Source organism: Acanthochromis polyacanthus, chromosome 16 (genome assembly GCF_021347895.1).
Source record: "Acanthochromis polyacanthus isolate Apoly-LR-REF ecotype Palm Island chromosome 16, KAUST_Apoly_ChrSc, whole genome shotgun sequence".
NCBI lineage: Eukaryota > Metazoa > Chordata > Actinopteri > Pomacentridae > Acanthochromis > Acanthochromis polyacanthus.
The window spans coordinates 34,086,097-34,101,828 of record NC_067128.1 but is presented as its reverse complement, the minus strand read 5'-3'; the positions used below and the strand labels follow the sequence as shown (position 1 = coordinate 34,101,828).

The following is a 15,732-nucleotide window of genomic DNA, read 5'->3' as shown; positions in this document are numbered from 1 at the left end:
CTGCAGCGTTGGATGTGATGTAGCCTGTACTGTGGATCCGTCTTGTACCTCTGGGCATTGTGCTTCTTCTGCTTGCTTTGAAAAGCAGGATCTGTCCTGTATCTCTGCACTACGTAATTTTTCTGCCTGCTCTGAAAAGCAGGATCTGTCCTGTATCTCTGCGCTAGGTAGTTTTTCTGTCTGCTCTGAAAAGCAGGATCTGTCCTGTATCTCTGCACTACGTAGTTTTTCTGTCTGCTCTGAAAAGCAGGATCCGTCCTGTATCTCTGCACTACGTAGTTTTTTCGTCTGCTCTGAAAAGCAGGATCTGTCCTGTATCTGTCGACAAATTGTTTCCTGATTTGCACGTTACATTTTGCATAGTAGCGTCCAACTGATGACAGCTTATGCACACGATGGCTGTCGTTTGCATATCGAGCCTTCTGTGTGGCAACTTTTTTCTGCTGAAACGTGGCACAGCTGGCATATCTCTCCCTTTCGTGACTTCTTTTTTTTGTCTGTTCCCTTGAGACCTTGCTTTGTCCTTAGCCGATGTCTGTTGCTGCTGCTGACGGGCTCTCCTCATGACTTTTCGCCTCATGGCTTTGCTCAGTTTAGAGACCTTTTTGGACGTTGGTGGCACAGCTAAGGAACTTTGCAGATACTCTTCAGATTTGTCTGAGACAGCGGTCCGACTGTCTGACTGAAATACACGGATATTATTTTCAGACACATCATTACGGCCTTGGTTCACAGTAGACTCTTGAGAAAGTTCACTGTCAGTGTCACGGTGGAAGTAAACAGGAACAAACTCATAGCTGGCAGAGTTATGACGTTCTCCATACAATGCGTTGAGGTGGTCAGCCAGGTCACTGAGTGCTGCAAAAGTCATCATAATGGCCTTGCCGTTGGAAGAGGGTAAGCCTGTTGAGTCTCGGGAGTGGGAATCAAAAAGTCCATACCGACCGTACTGGTCACGGAAAACCGCGATACAATCTGGCGCTATGACAATTAACGCCAGGCTTACCTCTGCTGTAAGAGACTCCAGCTGGGTAGCAAGTGGAACCAACCCCTGTTGTCTTTCAGGGCTAGATGGGACGATTTTGATAGGGCCACAACGGATATCATCTCTGCTGACATTGTAGAAATGTTCGTCTGTCTTGACTCGTTTTGGCATCTCCTCGACAGTCAGATGATGGTTCCGAAATTTGTTGTTGTCAATCAATTGCCGTTTGTTTTTGACGTATAAAGTATTTCCCTTTGCCAGGACTCTATTGAGTGTAGTCCTGGTGAAGTGACAGCCCTCTGACTGGTACGCGAGAAACATCAGTGCATTACAGGTACACTGACGATTGCGCGAAAATACCCGATACCTTGTGTCATTTTGAGAATGACTGGCCTGGAGCGACTCGACACGTTGACCGTGGCTCCTGGTTGTATCCTGAAATAAAAGACAAAGAAGGATCATTGCATATTCAATGTTTTATTTATGTTTAAATGAAATTTACTTTTCCAGTGTCAGTTTTGATGTTGCTTATTTTACACACAAACACACACAATTCAAATGTGTTTTAGTTAATTGCTATTTCTAAGTAAATATTTACATAAAAACAATTTCTACATTATTGTAGAAATTAAACAAATTAATGAATGATTGAAGATACACAATGCGCTTCAGAAACACTTATTTTTGCCTGTCTTTTACACAAACAGAAATCTGAGGTTATTAATGTCAAAATGTCAACTTCATCATATATACGTTTGGTCATAATATACTATAGTGAGCTATAATTCCACCTTACTTACAAATATGTCTCAATAAGGAATTCATTACTTCAATCATTCTCAAAATGAAAAGCAGTAAATTGTGAATCAAAACAGAAAATGACATTGTGATGTAATTAAACTGTCTCACAAAGATCCAACCTGTGTAACCGATCATGTTCAAATAGCAATGAAACAAACCTCAGATGGAGCAGCATGCTGATCAGTGGAGGGCAAAGTTTCAGTAGCTTTTCCGATCTGATAAAAAAAAAAAAACATGCATAGACCTCAGACATATTAACAAACAGCAAACACAAAGTGTCAAACTATATTTCATAAATGTGCTCTATATTTAAAAGGTTAACATAAAGAGATTCAGAAGATCAATTTGGTATGTATGCAACTCACCTTTGGAACTGGAGCACCATCAGCACAGAGTGTTGTGGTCGTTGATACCAGAACCTACAGACAATAATGACAAAGGTTACCAATGACAAATGCATCAGGACATGTTTGGTCACCATCTGGTGTCATGAACTGGAATTCCACTTGACTAAGTAATAACTGTCAATAAGCAATTTATTACTTCCATCATTCTCAAATATAAAAAAAATAAATCATGAACCAAAATTTAAAATTACATTGTGATGTAATTAAAGTGCACCACATATATATATGAAACCTCTGTATTCCATATCAACCTGTGTAACCGATCATGTTCAAATAGCAATGAAACAAACCTCAGATGGAGCAGCATGCTGATCAGTGGAGGGCAAAGTTTCAGTAGCTTTTCCGATCTGATAAAAAAAAAAAAAACATGCATAGACCTCAGACATATTAACAAACAGCAAACACAAAGTGTCAAACTATATTTCATAAATGTGCTCTATATTTAAAAGGTTAACATAAAGAGATTCAGAAGATCAATTTGGTATGTATGCAACTCACCTTTGGAACTGGAGCACCATCAGCACAGAGTGTTGTGGTCGTTGATACCAGAACCTACAGACAATAATGACAAAGGTTACCAATGACAAATGCATCAGGACATGTTTGGTCACCATCTGGTGTCATGAACTGGAATTCCACTTCACTAAGTAATATCTGTCAATAAGCAATTTATTACTTCCATCATTCTCAAATATAAAAAGAAATAAATCATGAACCAAAATTTAAAATTACATTGTGATGTAATTAAAGTGCACCACATATATATATGAAACCTCTTTATTCCATATTTAAACACAATGTGTTAAAATAACAATGTGCACCAAACCTCAGATGGAGCATCATGCTGATCAGTGGAGGGCAAAGTTTCAACAGCTTGTCCGATCTGATAATTAAAAAAAAAAACACAAATTATTGAACTATATTTCATAAATATGTTCTACATTAAAACGGTTAACATAAAGAGGTTAAGAAGATCAATTTGGTATTTATCCAACTCACCTGTGAAACTGGAGCACCATCAGCACAGATTTCCGTGCTCGTTGATACCAGAACCTACAGACAATAATGACAAATGTCATTAAAAATCAATTGTTTCTTTTTTACTTTTGAATTAAAAATAGATTTGCATATTTATACATTCTTAATTTGTTTACTTATAGTAAAGGAGATTTTAAGGGTTTGTGTACCAATTACACCTTATCTGGAGCAAATCATATCAAACAGTGGGGAGATAAATTCAAATTCACTCGCTGGTAACATTTCCGTGCATTTAATTGTCTATTTGACTCAGCAGTAGTGCTTAGGTGTACCCTCATAGTGGCGCATAGTAATAGCACATCAAATGGCTGTGAACATAATTTACATCAATTCTTGTATTCCGGTGTTGCCGACTCTTCTATTTGCTTTGGTAAATTAAGTGCGCGCCCCCAAGAGACAAAAATCACCAGCCGCCACTGTCAACATCGTGTGGATGGCATAAACGTGTCCCACCGAGCACATGCTGGGTTGCATAAATACATATGTTGTTACTGATGCAGACATGCCTTGTTCAGGACAGAGTGGGAGCAGGGAGGCACGTCCACGGGCTTGTCGGGCAGCTCGGACGCGTTAGGCTTCCTCCTACGGTCGATCTGGGCCTGGGAGCGTTTTCCTCTGCGTGGCATATTGGAAGTATGCAAGGCTTTGAAAGATGTCCAAAAAAACCAAAGGTGATCCAGAGGCTGTGCAAAGGCTGAAAAGGGTTTGATGAATCTGACAGGTGACAATGGAAAGACAAATAACACTCAATTAGTAAAAATCATTAGCATAAAGTAATTAATAGCAATAGTAAGTAAATATAAAATGTCATAAATATATATGCAGGCACACAGTAGTAGCAACTACAACTTGAGATGTAAATGACCTTAATCACAGAGCTCCTACTTTGAATATTCATATCAAGTTCAATATAACACAAGATATGGTAAATAATTAAAAGTATATTTAACATGGCAAAAATATACTGTCACTGATTCTTACAAAACTTGAACAGATAACAACTATGTTACCATAGAAAATATCTGAATCACTGACAATGGCTATGGTGGAAAATGGCTGTTCATGTAAAAGTCAAAAATGTTTTGCTCATAGAAGCAAGCATAACGCTGACAACATGAGAATAAGAATCTTAACATGTCTGTAGCAGAGGCAGCTGAACTAGTGTGTTGCATAGCATATGTTTAAAGCAGATACCATGCAAGATGCCATACTTTTGTGCAGCATAAGGATGCTCAAATGAACGTTCCGTCAAAACAAGAGCCCGTGAAATCAGCTATCACTTGGAAGAAATGACTTCAGGGACATATTTAAGATAAGTGTTGCTAACTTAGTGGATTTGTACTTGTAAAAACTGGAAGTTATTTTGACCCTGATGTTTTAGAAATGTTTCTACCATTTGTTTAAGTAGTATTCATTGAATATTGTTTTGTAATTGTGCGCACCTGTTAATAAAAGAAACCTTGATGTCACGTTACTGAATGTGTTTATTAAAAAATGTCTAATAAAATATTTGTAGGAGAGAACAGGTAAGATGAACGAACCATCCACTTGATCTTTAAAACTATAGACGAGTTGTCACGAGACCCTAAAATAAAAACACAAACATCATTTCCAAATGGCTGTGGAATTCTTGGACTTTTGTGGTATAACTATTTTTATACTAAAGCAAATGGACCCAGGTCTAAACTTATACATCATGCATGTTAGTGATATTTAATGTATAGAACTATGTGAATTATTTAGAAAAACACCATGCTGAATCATTAAATTAATTAGGTTTTATCAAAATGATGGCAATGGGCCAAGATGAACCAAAAGCCTTGTGGTAAATGGAACCAATATGAATCACAATTCATATATTGTACATACATTATTCGTTCAGTTTAAGTTTAAAATATCATGTGAGTCAACGTACCCCTTTATATTTAATATATGTATTATTAGAAATAAAAAATATCAAACTATGAAATGTTTAACATAAACACTGACGATTTAATTTCATTGTGTGTATGTGTGCAGCTATGGCAGATAATGCTCTACTATCTACTTTTTTAATTTAATATGAAAGTAAATATGCAATAACATAACTACATCTCTTGCGTTTATAACAAATACAAAACCGTTTAAAAATCGGTTAAAATTGAGCAAGCTATGTTGAATGAAATAGTACATGCTCCATAGGCATTAACTTTATCAGTGAACCAGCAGCCCCTAGGTAAAATGGCCGCAGCGTAGCGACGCCAGCCCTCATTGGATCACAGCGTCTGTAAGCTATCTAAGCCTTTCTAGAGCTATGGTGCTAGGGAGCTTATGATGTCACAACCACGGCAAAGTGAAGTCGCCTGTGTGAGGACAGTGTAGACTAAATAAAAAAATATAATATAGTTTCATGAATGGCTCTTGTAATACGTAATATATAATCAATTACAACTTCGAAACGGAAGACTAACTGTACATGACCATGAACATCAACGTGGCTCTGCATCACAAAGCTAACGGAGCTAGCCTCTGCTAACGTACAGTAAAACACAAGGCAAAAACTATATCACTTTATGAACCATTTCATCTTATCGTTTGTTTTGTTATTTAAACATTGAGCGTACACTTGAACTGTGACCGTTAATGTTTTAGAGCATAAAGCTTAACACAGCTAAACCCAGCATATGGTAAAGCTACAGGACCTGATAGGAAACACGTCAGGCCTTAGCTCCTGTCTATCCACGTTCTAAGGAAACACCATGAAGAAAAAGGCATATTTTATCCAGAAAAGGTCCGTCTCACAAACACAACCGTTCGACATGGAAGACTGAAATGCTTTTGCACAAACGGGCCGAATATGGGCCGCTGAAGCTTAACGGGTATGCCAAAGCTACCGAAGCTGATAGAAAACATGGAGCTAGCAGACCGCCAGCCTCTGCTAGCAAACACGAATACACTTCAGCTTCGGTAGCTTTGGCATACCCGTTAAGCTTCAGCGACCCATATTCTTTTCGTTTGTTTTGGCACTTCAACATTGAGTGTACATGTGAACTGTTACCGTTAGAACTTCAGTTAAATTACAGCATAAACCTTAACACAGCTTAACCCAGCAGATGCTAAAGCTACCTGACCTGATCGAAAACACGTCAGGCCTTAGCTCCTGTCTATCCACGTTCTAAGGAAAAACCATGAAGAAAAAGGTATCTTTTATCCAGAATAGGTGCGTTGTAAGGAAACACCATGAAGAAAACGGCACATTTTATCCAGAAAAGGGCCGTTTCACAAAGACAACCGTCCGACACGGAAGACTAACTGTACGTGACCATGAACATCAACGTGGCTCTGCATCACAAAGCTAACGGAGCTAGCCTCTGCTAACGTACAGTAAAACACAAGGCAAAAACTATATCACTTCATGAACCATTTCGTCTTATCGTTTGTTTTGTTATTTAAACATTGAGTGTATACTTGAACGGTGACCATTAATGTTTTAGAGCATAAAGCTTAACACAGCTTAACCCAACATACACTAAAGCAACAAGAACTGATTGAAAACACGCCTTGTCTTACCTCTGACGAAATCCAACTGTGGTTACCTTCCAGCGAGCAGCCTCCTCCTCCTCCTCCTTGTTCTTCTTCTTCTTGTTTTACGGCGGTTGGAATCCAGCTTCTTCGTGCATTATCGCCACCTTCTTTTCTGGAGCCAGCGAGCAGGCGAAGCTGGGTGTAGCACACCAATGAGTGTGTGTGCGCGACAACGTCTGAGTCACGCTTGTGAGCGATGATAGTGTGTATTGCACTGAGTGAACACAGTGGTTTGTATTGGGACTTGGGGTTTTTGTTTAAGACTAAAATGAAGTGTGTAGGTGAAATTATGTATGGAAAAGCATAAATCCCAGCATCACAATATATATATACATGCCTGAAAAGACGAGATTTGGGTGTTTTTAAGACAAAAATTAAGTGTGTAGGTGAAATTCTGACGAAGCACGTCATAAAACATGACTTAGAGAAAAAATGGAAGATCGGCAGGAAAAAAATCACAACCGGGATTTGAACCCCGGGCGCTCGCACCAAAGCCGAGCGTCCACTCCATTCACCTATCAGTGACTGATACTGGCAAGCGTATCTTGCCCCATTTGAAGTGTTAGTTTTACTTCCTGGTTCTCAGCACGGCGCGATGTCGCGTTATGGCGGTAATTACGGAATAACCGTTAATCTCAGCTGAAAAGTGACATGACCGTGAGCGAGAGGAAGCCTGTGGCTAACCAGAAATGTAATTATTTTCCAGATATTGTGAGAAATGACCGAGCGGCGGCGATTCAAAAACACACTCTCCCTCCATGAGCCAGATGATTCAGTTTGCATGGGCGCCTATGGAGAGAACGGTGCGACTTTGCTGTAAACTGCTGCCTGTCATTTCACTTCAAAAAGAGCAAGGTCTTCAAACTTGGATTCATTTGAATCCCAGGAAAATTGTCTACAATCTGGGCGAATTTCATTTCCCTAGCATTTATGGTTTGGTCGTGAGAGCGATTCAATCGTGAAAGTTTTAGGCGGATTTTGCATCTCTGCTCCACTCTCCCAAGTCACGTGACACACTCTAGAGAGAGCAGATTTTGAGAATTTTCACTTTTTTGAGGACTCACTGAGCAAAACCTGTAAATGTCAGCATGACATAAAATACATCCCTGCGTAGACAAGAGAAATCACTACGTTTTGATGGTTAAATGACGTTTCTAGGTGAAAGTATGGCGAAGCAGTGGCGTTGTGAAAACAGGTGAGTCTTCAGTCTGAGTGATTCAGTAATCCCATTCATGTGTATGTGGACGTTTCTAGGTGAAAGTATGGCGAAGCAGTGGCGTTGTGAAAACAGGTGAGTCTTCAGTCTGAGTGATTCAGTAATCCCATTCATGTGTATGTGGAAAATTAATGCAGTTTTTTGCTCATAACTCTGGCAAATATGAATGAATGTCTTAGAAAATAGATAGCCATCGATTCCCCATAAAACCACACAAGCTGATATATAATTTGTGTGTGATTTCTCAAAGCCCTGGGAGGAGTAGCGAGCCAAAGTTTTAGGCGGAAGAAGAAGAATAATAATAATAATAAGAAGCCCCACGGGAGAGCAATAGGGCCTCTGGCATTTCATGCCCGAGCCCCTAATAATAATAAGAAGCCCGGCGGGAGAGCAATAGGGCCTCTGGCATTTCATGCCCGAGCCCCTAATAATAAGAAGCCCGGCGGGAGAGCAATAGGGCCTCTGGCATTTCATGCCCGAGCCCCTAATTAATGAATGAAACGGTAGTGTACATGCTATACTCATTGTATTTGTGCTAACTTAAAAAACGTCTCCACTAAACTCAATCGACAGAGGAGGAGGAAACACTCGGCTGAAACAACAATCAGTCTTTTATATTAAATCACATTCGTCTTCGTGACTCAACACAGTAGTCAGACGGTCAGACAGAAGAGAGATGAAGAGGTCTGATAAATCTGTGCGTTGTTGAAACCGAGCCAGCAAAAGCTGTCGGGGAAAAACCTGGAATATTTATGTTGCACCTCACGAAAGGTGAAAACCAGACAAAGTTGGGATTTTCAGGACAGATCAATCAGACTGCAGCTTTAATAACATTCTACAGTCGTATTTTCCACACAAAAATTAGAAATATGTCAATGGCTTACACCTGAAAGTTGGAGCAGATGTGTCTGTATCCACAAGGTCACCCTGCACATTTAAGTTCCATGGTTTTATTCATTTAGTGTGAATTCTCTCAGTCGAAGGTCAGCGGTATCACAGATGTGCAGTAAGTAGTAAAATGCAGTCTGCAGGTCCAGTTGTTCAAAAAGTGTCATATGAATCAGAATTATTCAAATTTGAGCAGTAAATGTTTGGCTGTCCACGATAAAGTATTCAATCTTACTTTTATTCTGGTTTTTAAAAGCAACACTGGACTGGATCACCCTGATCAAGATGCAAACTCTTCAATAATACAGAATCCAGGTCAACAGCGTTAAACTGACCATCATAAAGAGGGCTACCAACTACAATGCATATAAAAAGTACTCAAGCCAAAAAACTGAGTGATCATACAAGAAAGGGGCTAGTGAAGGTGGCCACCAAGACAACGATGACTCTTCTGAAGGAGATACAAGACAGATCAGTTGAGGGAGGCCACCAAGACACCGATGATTCAGGCAGCCTCTGAATCAGGCCACAGCTTGTGAAGCAAGGTGCGAACAGTTTCTATACATGCCAACTCCATTAGAGGAGTCAGATGTTTTGGTGGCCTCCCTCACTAGTCATCATCTTGCATGGTCGCTCAGTTTTTGGTGACATTCTGCTTTAGACATCGATTGTGCCATATTTCTTCCATTTCTAATTGATGGATTTACCTGTAGAACAGCCAGCTTGGTCACTTTAACTGCTTTGATTTGAATAAACATTAGTCAAAGTTGCTCTATATTTGTTACAGTTGTTCTATATGAGCTAAAGTTGACCTACAGTACCGTTTGAAAGACCGCAGACTTTTGGGTGGTACTGTAAATCCCTTTCATAGTGGCTTTTATCCATAAGTATGAGAATATGTGGGGGGCTTTTTTAAAAAAAATACTTTACATTTTTTAATGATAGATGTAAAGGCAGTTTCTCCAGGCACTTGGACCTGAAAAGATTTATTTCCCGTCTTTGTGTCGAAGAAAAGCACCACAATCTGTTGTCCTCGATTCCTGCCAACGGTCAAAGGGTCCATTGTCACCATGTTGACCCAGGTTATTATATATACACCCCACCCCCTACTGTATGACTTCCATTAGCAGCTGCAATATGTGGCTTTGGTTTTTCCATGTTTGTTTGTGACTTATAAACATGAGCACAGACCAGAACCACTTTAGTGTTTATTTCTGAATAAAAAGCTATTTTTGGAGCTGCAATTGTCTCCAAATAGTTTGTTTTTAGCAGCAGAATATAATGATTATTCCAAAACTGGAGAAACAGGTCTGGTGAACCGGAACTAACGCTGTAAGTTATGTAGAGTAGTAAACATGTGAAAACAGCCTCTGTGCCCAGCTGCTCACATGGAATCTGACCAGGTTCCGGCTATCTGAACACATCAAATCTTTAATGTGTGTTGTTTGAAAGAGGGGGGGGGGAATTGTTTCTGACACTGGATCACATAATTCAGATTTTGTTTTGATCTGGATCGAGTGTTCAGCATGTTTAAAACCTTTAAGAGGGATTTTGTTTCCTGTGATGCAAAAAAAATGAATTATTCTGAACACTGCAGGAGCAAAATGTGATAAAAAAATTAAAATATGGTCAGATAATAAGGCTCCATCCTCACGAAGACAAAACACTTAACAGTTTCAAAAATGATCGCCATAAAGACGAAGGCGTCTCAGAAAAATGTGTGCGTCTACATGAATGCACTCGATACGCATGGAAACGCTGTAAAACACATGCCAGACCTCTAGGGGCGCTGTAACGATATGACGGAAACACGCACAAACAGAAGAAAAAACAGTGGGCATGTGCACTTGCGGCAAATGTTGTAAACAGAGACCAAGCCGGGAAGTAAATAAAGTGCCGTAATGTGTCCTCGATAATTGTTTGTTCAACTCGGCGGTGATTGAGAAGAAGATTTTGCTGCAACAGGAATAGTAGGGTCACTAGCTTCGTTGCCGCATGTGGCGCATGCGTGTCAATGAAGATACGAATCTATGACGCAAGCGTTTCTGAAAAGTAGCGGAGAGCCAGTAAACACGGAGCCGCTTATACGGTGTTTCAGAGTCTTTCCACTCTGGAGCCTGGTTTAAAAAATGATCGTTTACAGACCCCCAAAACGCCATCTTCGTGTGGATGAGATACGCAGATTCGGCAAGAAACTTATGCGTTTAGACCTCGGTTTGTCTTCGTGTGGATGGGGCCTAAAACTGCTGTGTTCTGTAGTGAATAAATCCATTTACGTATTTATTTACGCACACATGAAGTCAACATCAGGCTGCTCCTCAGCCATTCAGTATAATAAATTAAAATAAAGGATTTTGCACCCATAAAATAATCCCTGTCAGTCAAACTAAACCATATATATAATTTTTACCGTCTGTCATTGTTACACATTAATCACTCCTGAAAGCAGTTTTTCTTGAATCATTTTTATTTTTTTAACTATTCTGCGTTTGGCCGTTTTATGATTTAATAAAGTGTTTTAAAACATCCAAAATGCATTTATGAATAATGCATGTTTGTCTGTATTGAAGGTTGGGGTCATTTAGAAATCTCCTTATTCTTGAAATAAAAGCAGTTTTTTTTCCAATGAAGGTAACAATAAATGAACCTTAAATCCAGTCAAGACATAGTTAATGTGGTAAATGACTGTTCTAGCTGGAAATTTCTAATGGAATATCTCCATAGGGTACAGAGGAACATTTCCAGCAACCATCACTCCTGTGTTCTAATGCTACATTGTGTTAGCTAATGGTGTTGAAAAGCTCATTGATGATTAGAAAACCTTTGTACAGTTATGCTAACACATGAATAAAAGTGTGAGTTTTCCTAAAACATAAAATGTCCAAACTTTTGACCTGTAGTGTACATAATTTCCTGACATTCTGTCTGTACCGCCTCCCTGCAGCAACAGTAAACTCAGCTCACCACAACCCTGACATAATGCACACTCTGCCTCACACCACCGCCATCTCCACTAACGCTGCTGACAGATGATACACACAATACGACTCAAATCTGGGGCTTTTCCATCACAGAACCAGGGGAAACCTATCCGCCTAATCCAAACTAAATGAACCTACTTTTTTTCACGTTGCTGCGCATTCATTTGATCTGTCCGGTGCTCCACTGCAAGAAGCAATGAGATCTACTGGCACGTATAAATGCCACAAACATTATGTCTGCTGGTCGAAGAGAAAACCTTAATCGCCGTCTTCCTACTCAGATTGTTTATTCAGCTGAGAAAATCCAAGTTTGCCTAATGTCACCAGTGTTTATGGGACTAAAGTTCTGCCTGAACAGAGGCGGCCAGCAGCTGCTTCTAAGGAACTATCTGCCAACCCAAATACAGCAGAAGCTCCACCCCAACTTCCCCTGACTAGTTTTAAAATGCAAATACTCAGCTTCATCTGTTGCATTTGATCTGTGTGCAGATTCAAGTGAAGCCCTGGCTTGCTGTTGGGTTATTTTCTGGATTTTTTTAAGCGTTATTCGCCCCCCATTGGCCTGTTTAATTACGACGTCTGAGTGCACGACTGCATGTTCATTAAGTGGCACGAGTGACAGATGTGGCAGAAAATCCTTGTTTGTTTTCCCTGAGGCGATCACAGAGTCAGCGTGTGTGTTTCCAGGCCTTAAGTGCAGTTTAGTGTAGATGCAGGATAACAATAGCCTTTATGTTCCTGTTAGATGAGCCTCCACCTGCTGCACTGTGTCATTACAGACTGTATGGAAGTCTGTCTGTCTGCCGGCCGGCCTCTCTCTCCATCCACACACACATCACTGATAGATCTCACACCGGATACGCTGCATCCTTTACTCTACCGTAAAAAGTGGTTGCTGTGAAGTTTTACGTGGTTCTTGTTTTCATTCTGCAGCCTGATTAAAAATGCTGCATAAAAAGGTCCACTATTGCACATTTACACAAGCAAGACCAGCATCTGATGCAATGTTCTAAATAAAACAACACTAGCCGAAAACCTGTTTCTCGTCCACTCAAACAGGAGCGTTTAACAATCATTTGACTCGTTTTCTGCACAAAATGAACCGATGAAGCTGCTTCAATCAACAGGTTGTTTTCATGGAGAACTGTCAGATTACACCAATTCTAAACTACCCTAAGCATCTTTCTCTCAGTTATGTTCTATAATAAAACATGGCCCATATTGGACAACATCCATGCCATCAGTCAGGCTATAGGAAAGGAAATGTTTAAGGACAATCCTGGACCTGCAACAGAAGCTGCGTTTCCATTACCCTTAGATATGCGCAAAATGTAAATAGTGCAATAAAAAACTGGTAATGGAAACACCTGAATTTCGAAAAAGGACTAAAATATCGCTTAAAAGTTTTTACGCTCTCATGAGGTGGTTTGTCAGACGTTTCGATATTGAAAAATATCGCAAAAGTGCAATGGAGAAACTTTTTCTGCAATTACACGTCACCGGACGTGACGTACCTGCTCACATGACCAGTTCTCTCGGAGTAAACATGGCGCGGTACGTGTGGACAGAAGAGGAGACCGAGACTTTTCTTGCCAATATTCTTGAGAAAAACATCACTGCCATACTAAACAGCAAACAGCAGAGGAATGCAGAGTGTTATAAGGAGATAGAAACAGGTTTTGGGCGTCCATCTTCCTGCAGTGAAATCCCGCGGGATGATATTTTACGAGAGTTACGATGCTTCTGCCCAGAACAGCCTTCAATGGAAACACGTTCAAAGCGCAAATATACTTTGTCGAAATTTTAGAAATATCGCTTTTATTTTGTGAAAAACTGTAATGGAAACCCAGCTAATGAGGCCTCTGTAAAAGTCAAACCTGACAAGTATTACAATCAAACCCATTTAAGAGAGATGTGTAATTAGATTATGCACAGCTAGAGGAAGATAAAAAGCCAAAATTCTAAAGAAAGAGACGGAGCGAGAGAAAGATGAAGCACAGGCCTCGTCTTTGTTGTGGTCAGCAGCACTATGAGGGTTGACATCAAAGTGCAGACGATGGACAGAGATGAGAGGAAAGGTCTGCAAACCATATGAAACAACAGGAAGAGAGAAAGGGAGAGAGATATGGGAGAGGAAGAGACTTTACAGCAGAGGAAGGAGGGAGGGAAAGCTGAGGCCAAAAAAAAAAGAAAAAGGAGTGACTGACAATAGAATCTGCTGAAACATGTCACATCTGTGCACATACACCAGGAAACACTCAAACAAGCCGTAAAAGTGTTCTCTCACATTAGAATGGACCATCTAAATGCACATTTGTTCAGCTCTAATTAGCCTGGAGGTGAAGGTTCATCTGTCCTCAAGAGTTTTCACCTGAGATCTGCTGTCAGTTCCACTCTTGTTTGTCCCTCCAGAGGAAATACACTTGGAACTGAACATATTTTCCTCTAAAACAATAGTTGTGCAAAATCTGGACCATGACCTCAACTTGACCTCTTCAGTTGCACTCCAAATGTACAGTATTGGAAGAAAGGCCTCTGATATTATACAGTACATGCAACATTTCTACAACAAACTGAAAGGCAGGAAATGTCTAAATGATTTCGGACAATCCAAGTTTTTGTTACATTCAAGAGTCTGTAAACTGTTGCTTTTAGGTAACTGAGCTTGACTATGTATTTCAGTAATTTGAAAAAATGTGGTCACTGAATGCATTTTGTTAAAAACAGGATTTCCTAGTCAAGTCTTTTGCCCCCAAATCGATCTGAGACTTAACATTTAGCACATGCTAACAGACAGCAACAAAGAGGAGGAAGTCATTTGGATTACAAGTAGCTGTGTGTTAAAAAGCAGCAACGGAGGTTTAACTAGCAATGGGCACCATGACAGAGGCCACCAAGACACCTACGACTCCTCTGAAGGAGCTACAAGAAAAAGACTGAGGGAGGCCATCAAGACACCCATGACTGCAACAGAGGCTTTTGTGATCCTTAAGGACAACCAACCAGATGTATGTTTGAGACTAGCCAGGATTGCTACATGTATCACAGTTGTCTTTACAACACACATCGTACGTCATCAAATAATCATTGATTGACTTGAAATGTGGCAGATTATTAAGAAAATTAAACAAAATTTGCATCACTAACACCTTGTCCTGGACATCAGGTGGCACCACAAAAATAGTAAATAGTACCTCCTGGATATAACTTCAGATCTATGAGCAACTATGGAGCGTTTGTGTTAGCCTGTATGGTGACTACTATGTTGAAAGTGGCGATGTTAGAAAAGAGAAGATTATAATCAATTAAGACTACTTGAAGAAGACTCTTACTCAAGTTTCACCAATCAGGGGTAGCTCCTGCACAGCAGTTTTGTCAGGGTCACTAAGAAGTACCTACTCTGGAGTAGGTGCCTCTTAACACTGAAACAACCATAAAACTGGTTCTACATGGGTGATTCTTCCAGTCAAAATGTCCGGGCCGCCCTGAAACATTCCAGCAGTGGAAAACAGCCTCCTGCAAGTTCTACTAGGGGTTCTTGATGGTGTCAATCCTGTATTAAGAAATGTGCCATCAGCTGTAGGGATGTCAAGGCAGCAGACATTTGGGAGTCAGTGCAAACATCACTAAAGTTCTATGATTCTCAATAACAATTTCGATACCATGGCAAAAAGTAAGCCAGTGAAATGAATGTATTTTTATCTGAAAGAACATGGGATGGAGTTGTCAAGTAATGGAACAAACAATCCTGACAAGGCTGACTATGACAGCTGCAGTACTTTCAGTAAATGTATGAGGCCAGATGTACAGTATCTTCAAGTGTTCCCGATACAATATACTGTATGTGCACAT

At 40.1% G+C, this 15,732-nt stretch overlaps 2 protein-coding genes across 11 annotated transcripts in view; both read right to left on the bottom strand.

The window, feature by feature from the left end:
* The window catches only part of nhsl1b (NHS-like 1b), a 159,287-nt gene that overhangs the window by 134,094 nt on the left and 9,461 nt on the right, over window positions 1–15,732 (bottom strand). The gene's annotated exons all lie outside the window — the stretch shown is intronic.
* On the bottom strand, window positions 107–6,893 carry LOC127537665 (uncharacterized). Of its 5 annotated transcripts, none has more exons than XM_051960551.1 (7): window positions 6,781–6,892; window positions 3,738–3,945; window positions 2,692–2,745; window positions 2,484–2,540; window positions 2,152–2,205; window positions 1,945–2,001; window positions 107–1,420 (listed from the first exon to the last, which is right to left on the bottom strand). In XM_051960551.1, exons 2-7 carry the CDS (start codon window positions 3,855–3,857, stop codon window positions 272–274), a joined length of 1,491 nt encoding a protein of 496 aa, XP_051816511.1. In that variant the 5' UTR covers window positions 3,858–3,945; window positions 6,781–6,892; the 3' UTR covers window positions 107–271. The 5 variants fall into 5 exon arrangements, with proteins under 5 accessions (XP_051816511.1, XP_051816514.1, XP_051816512.1 ...); XM_051960555.1 differs by lacking the exons at window positions 3,738–3,945; window positions 6,781–6,892 and adding exons at window positions 3,020–3,076; window positions 3,193–3,242 and having other exon boundaries at window positions 562–1,420; XM_051960554.1 differs by lacking the exons at window positions 1,945–2,001; window positions 2,152–2,205 and having other exon boundaries at window positions 6,781–6,893.

Coding starts and splice junctions, on each gene's coding strand:
- LOC127537665 (XM_051960551.1), bottom strand. CDS start 3,857: ATGCCACGCAGAGGAAAACGCTCCCAGGCCCAGATCGACCGTAGGAGG. Junction 2,541..2,691: donor ATGGTGCTCCAGTTCCAAAG/GTGAGTTGCATA, acceptor TTTTTTTATCAG/ATCGGAAAAGCTACTGAAAC. Junction 1,421..1,944: donor AGCATGCTGCTCCATCTGAG/GTTTGTTTCATT, acceptor CTTTTATTTCAG/GATACAACCAGGAGCCACGG.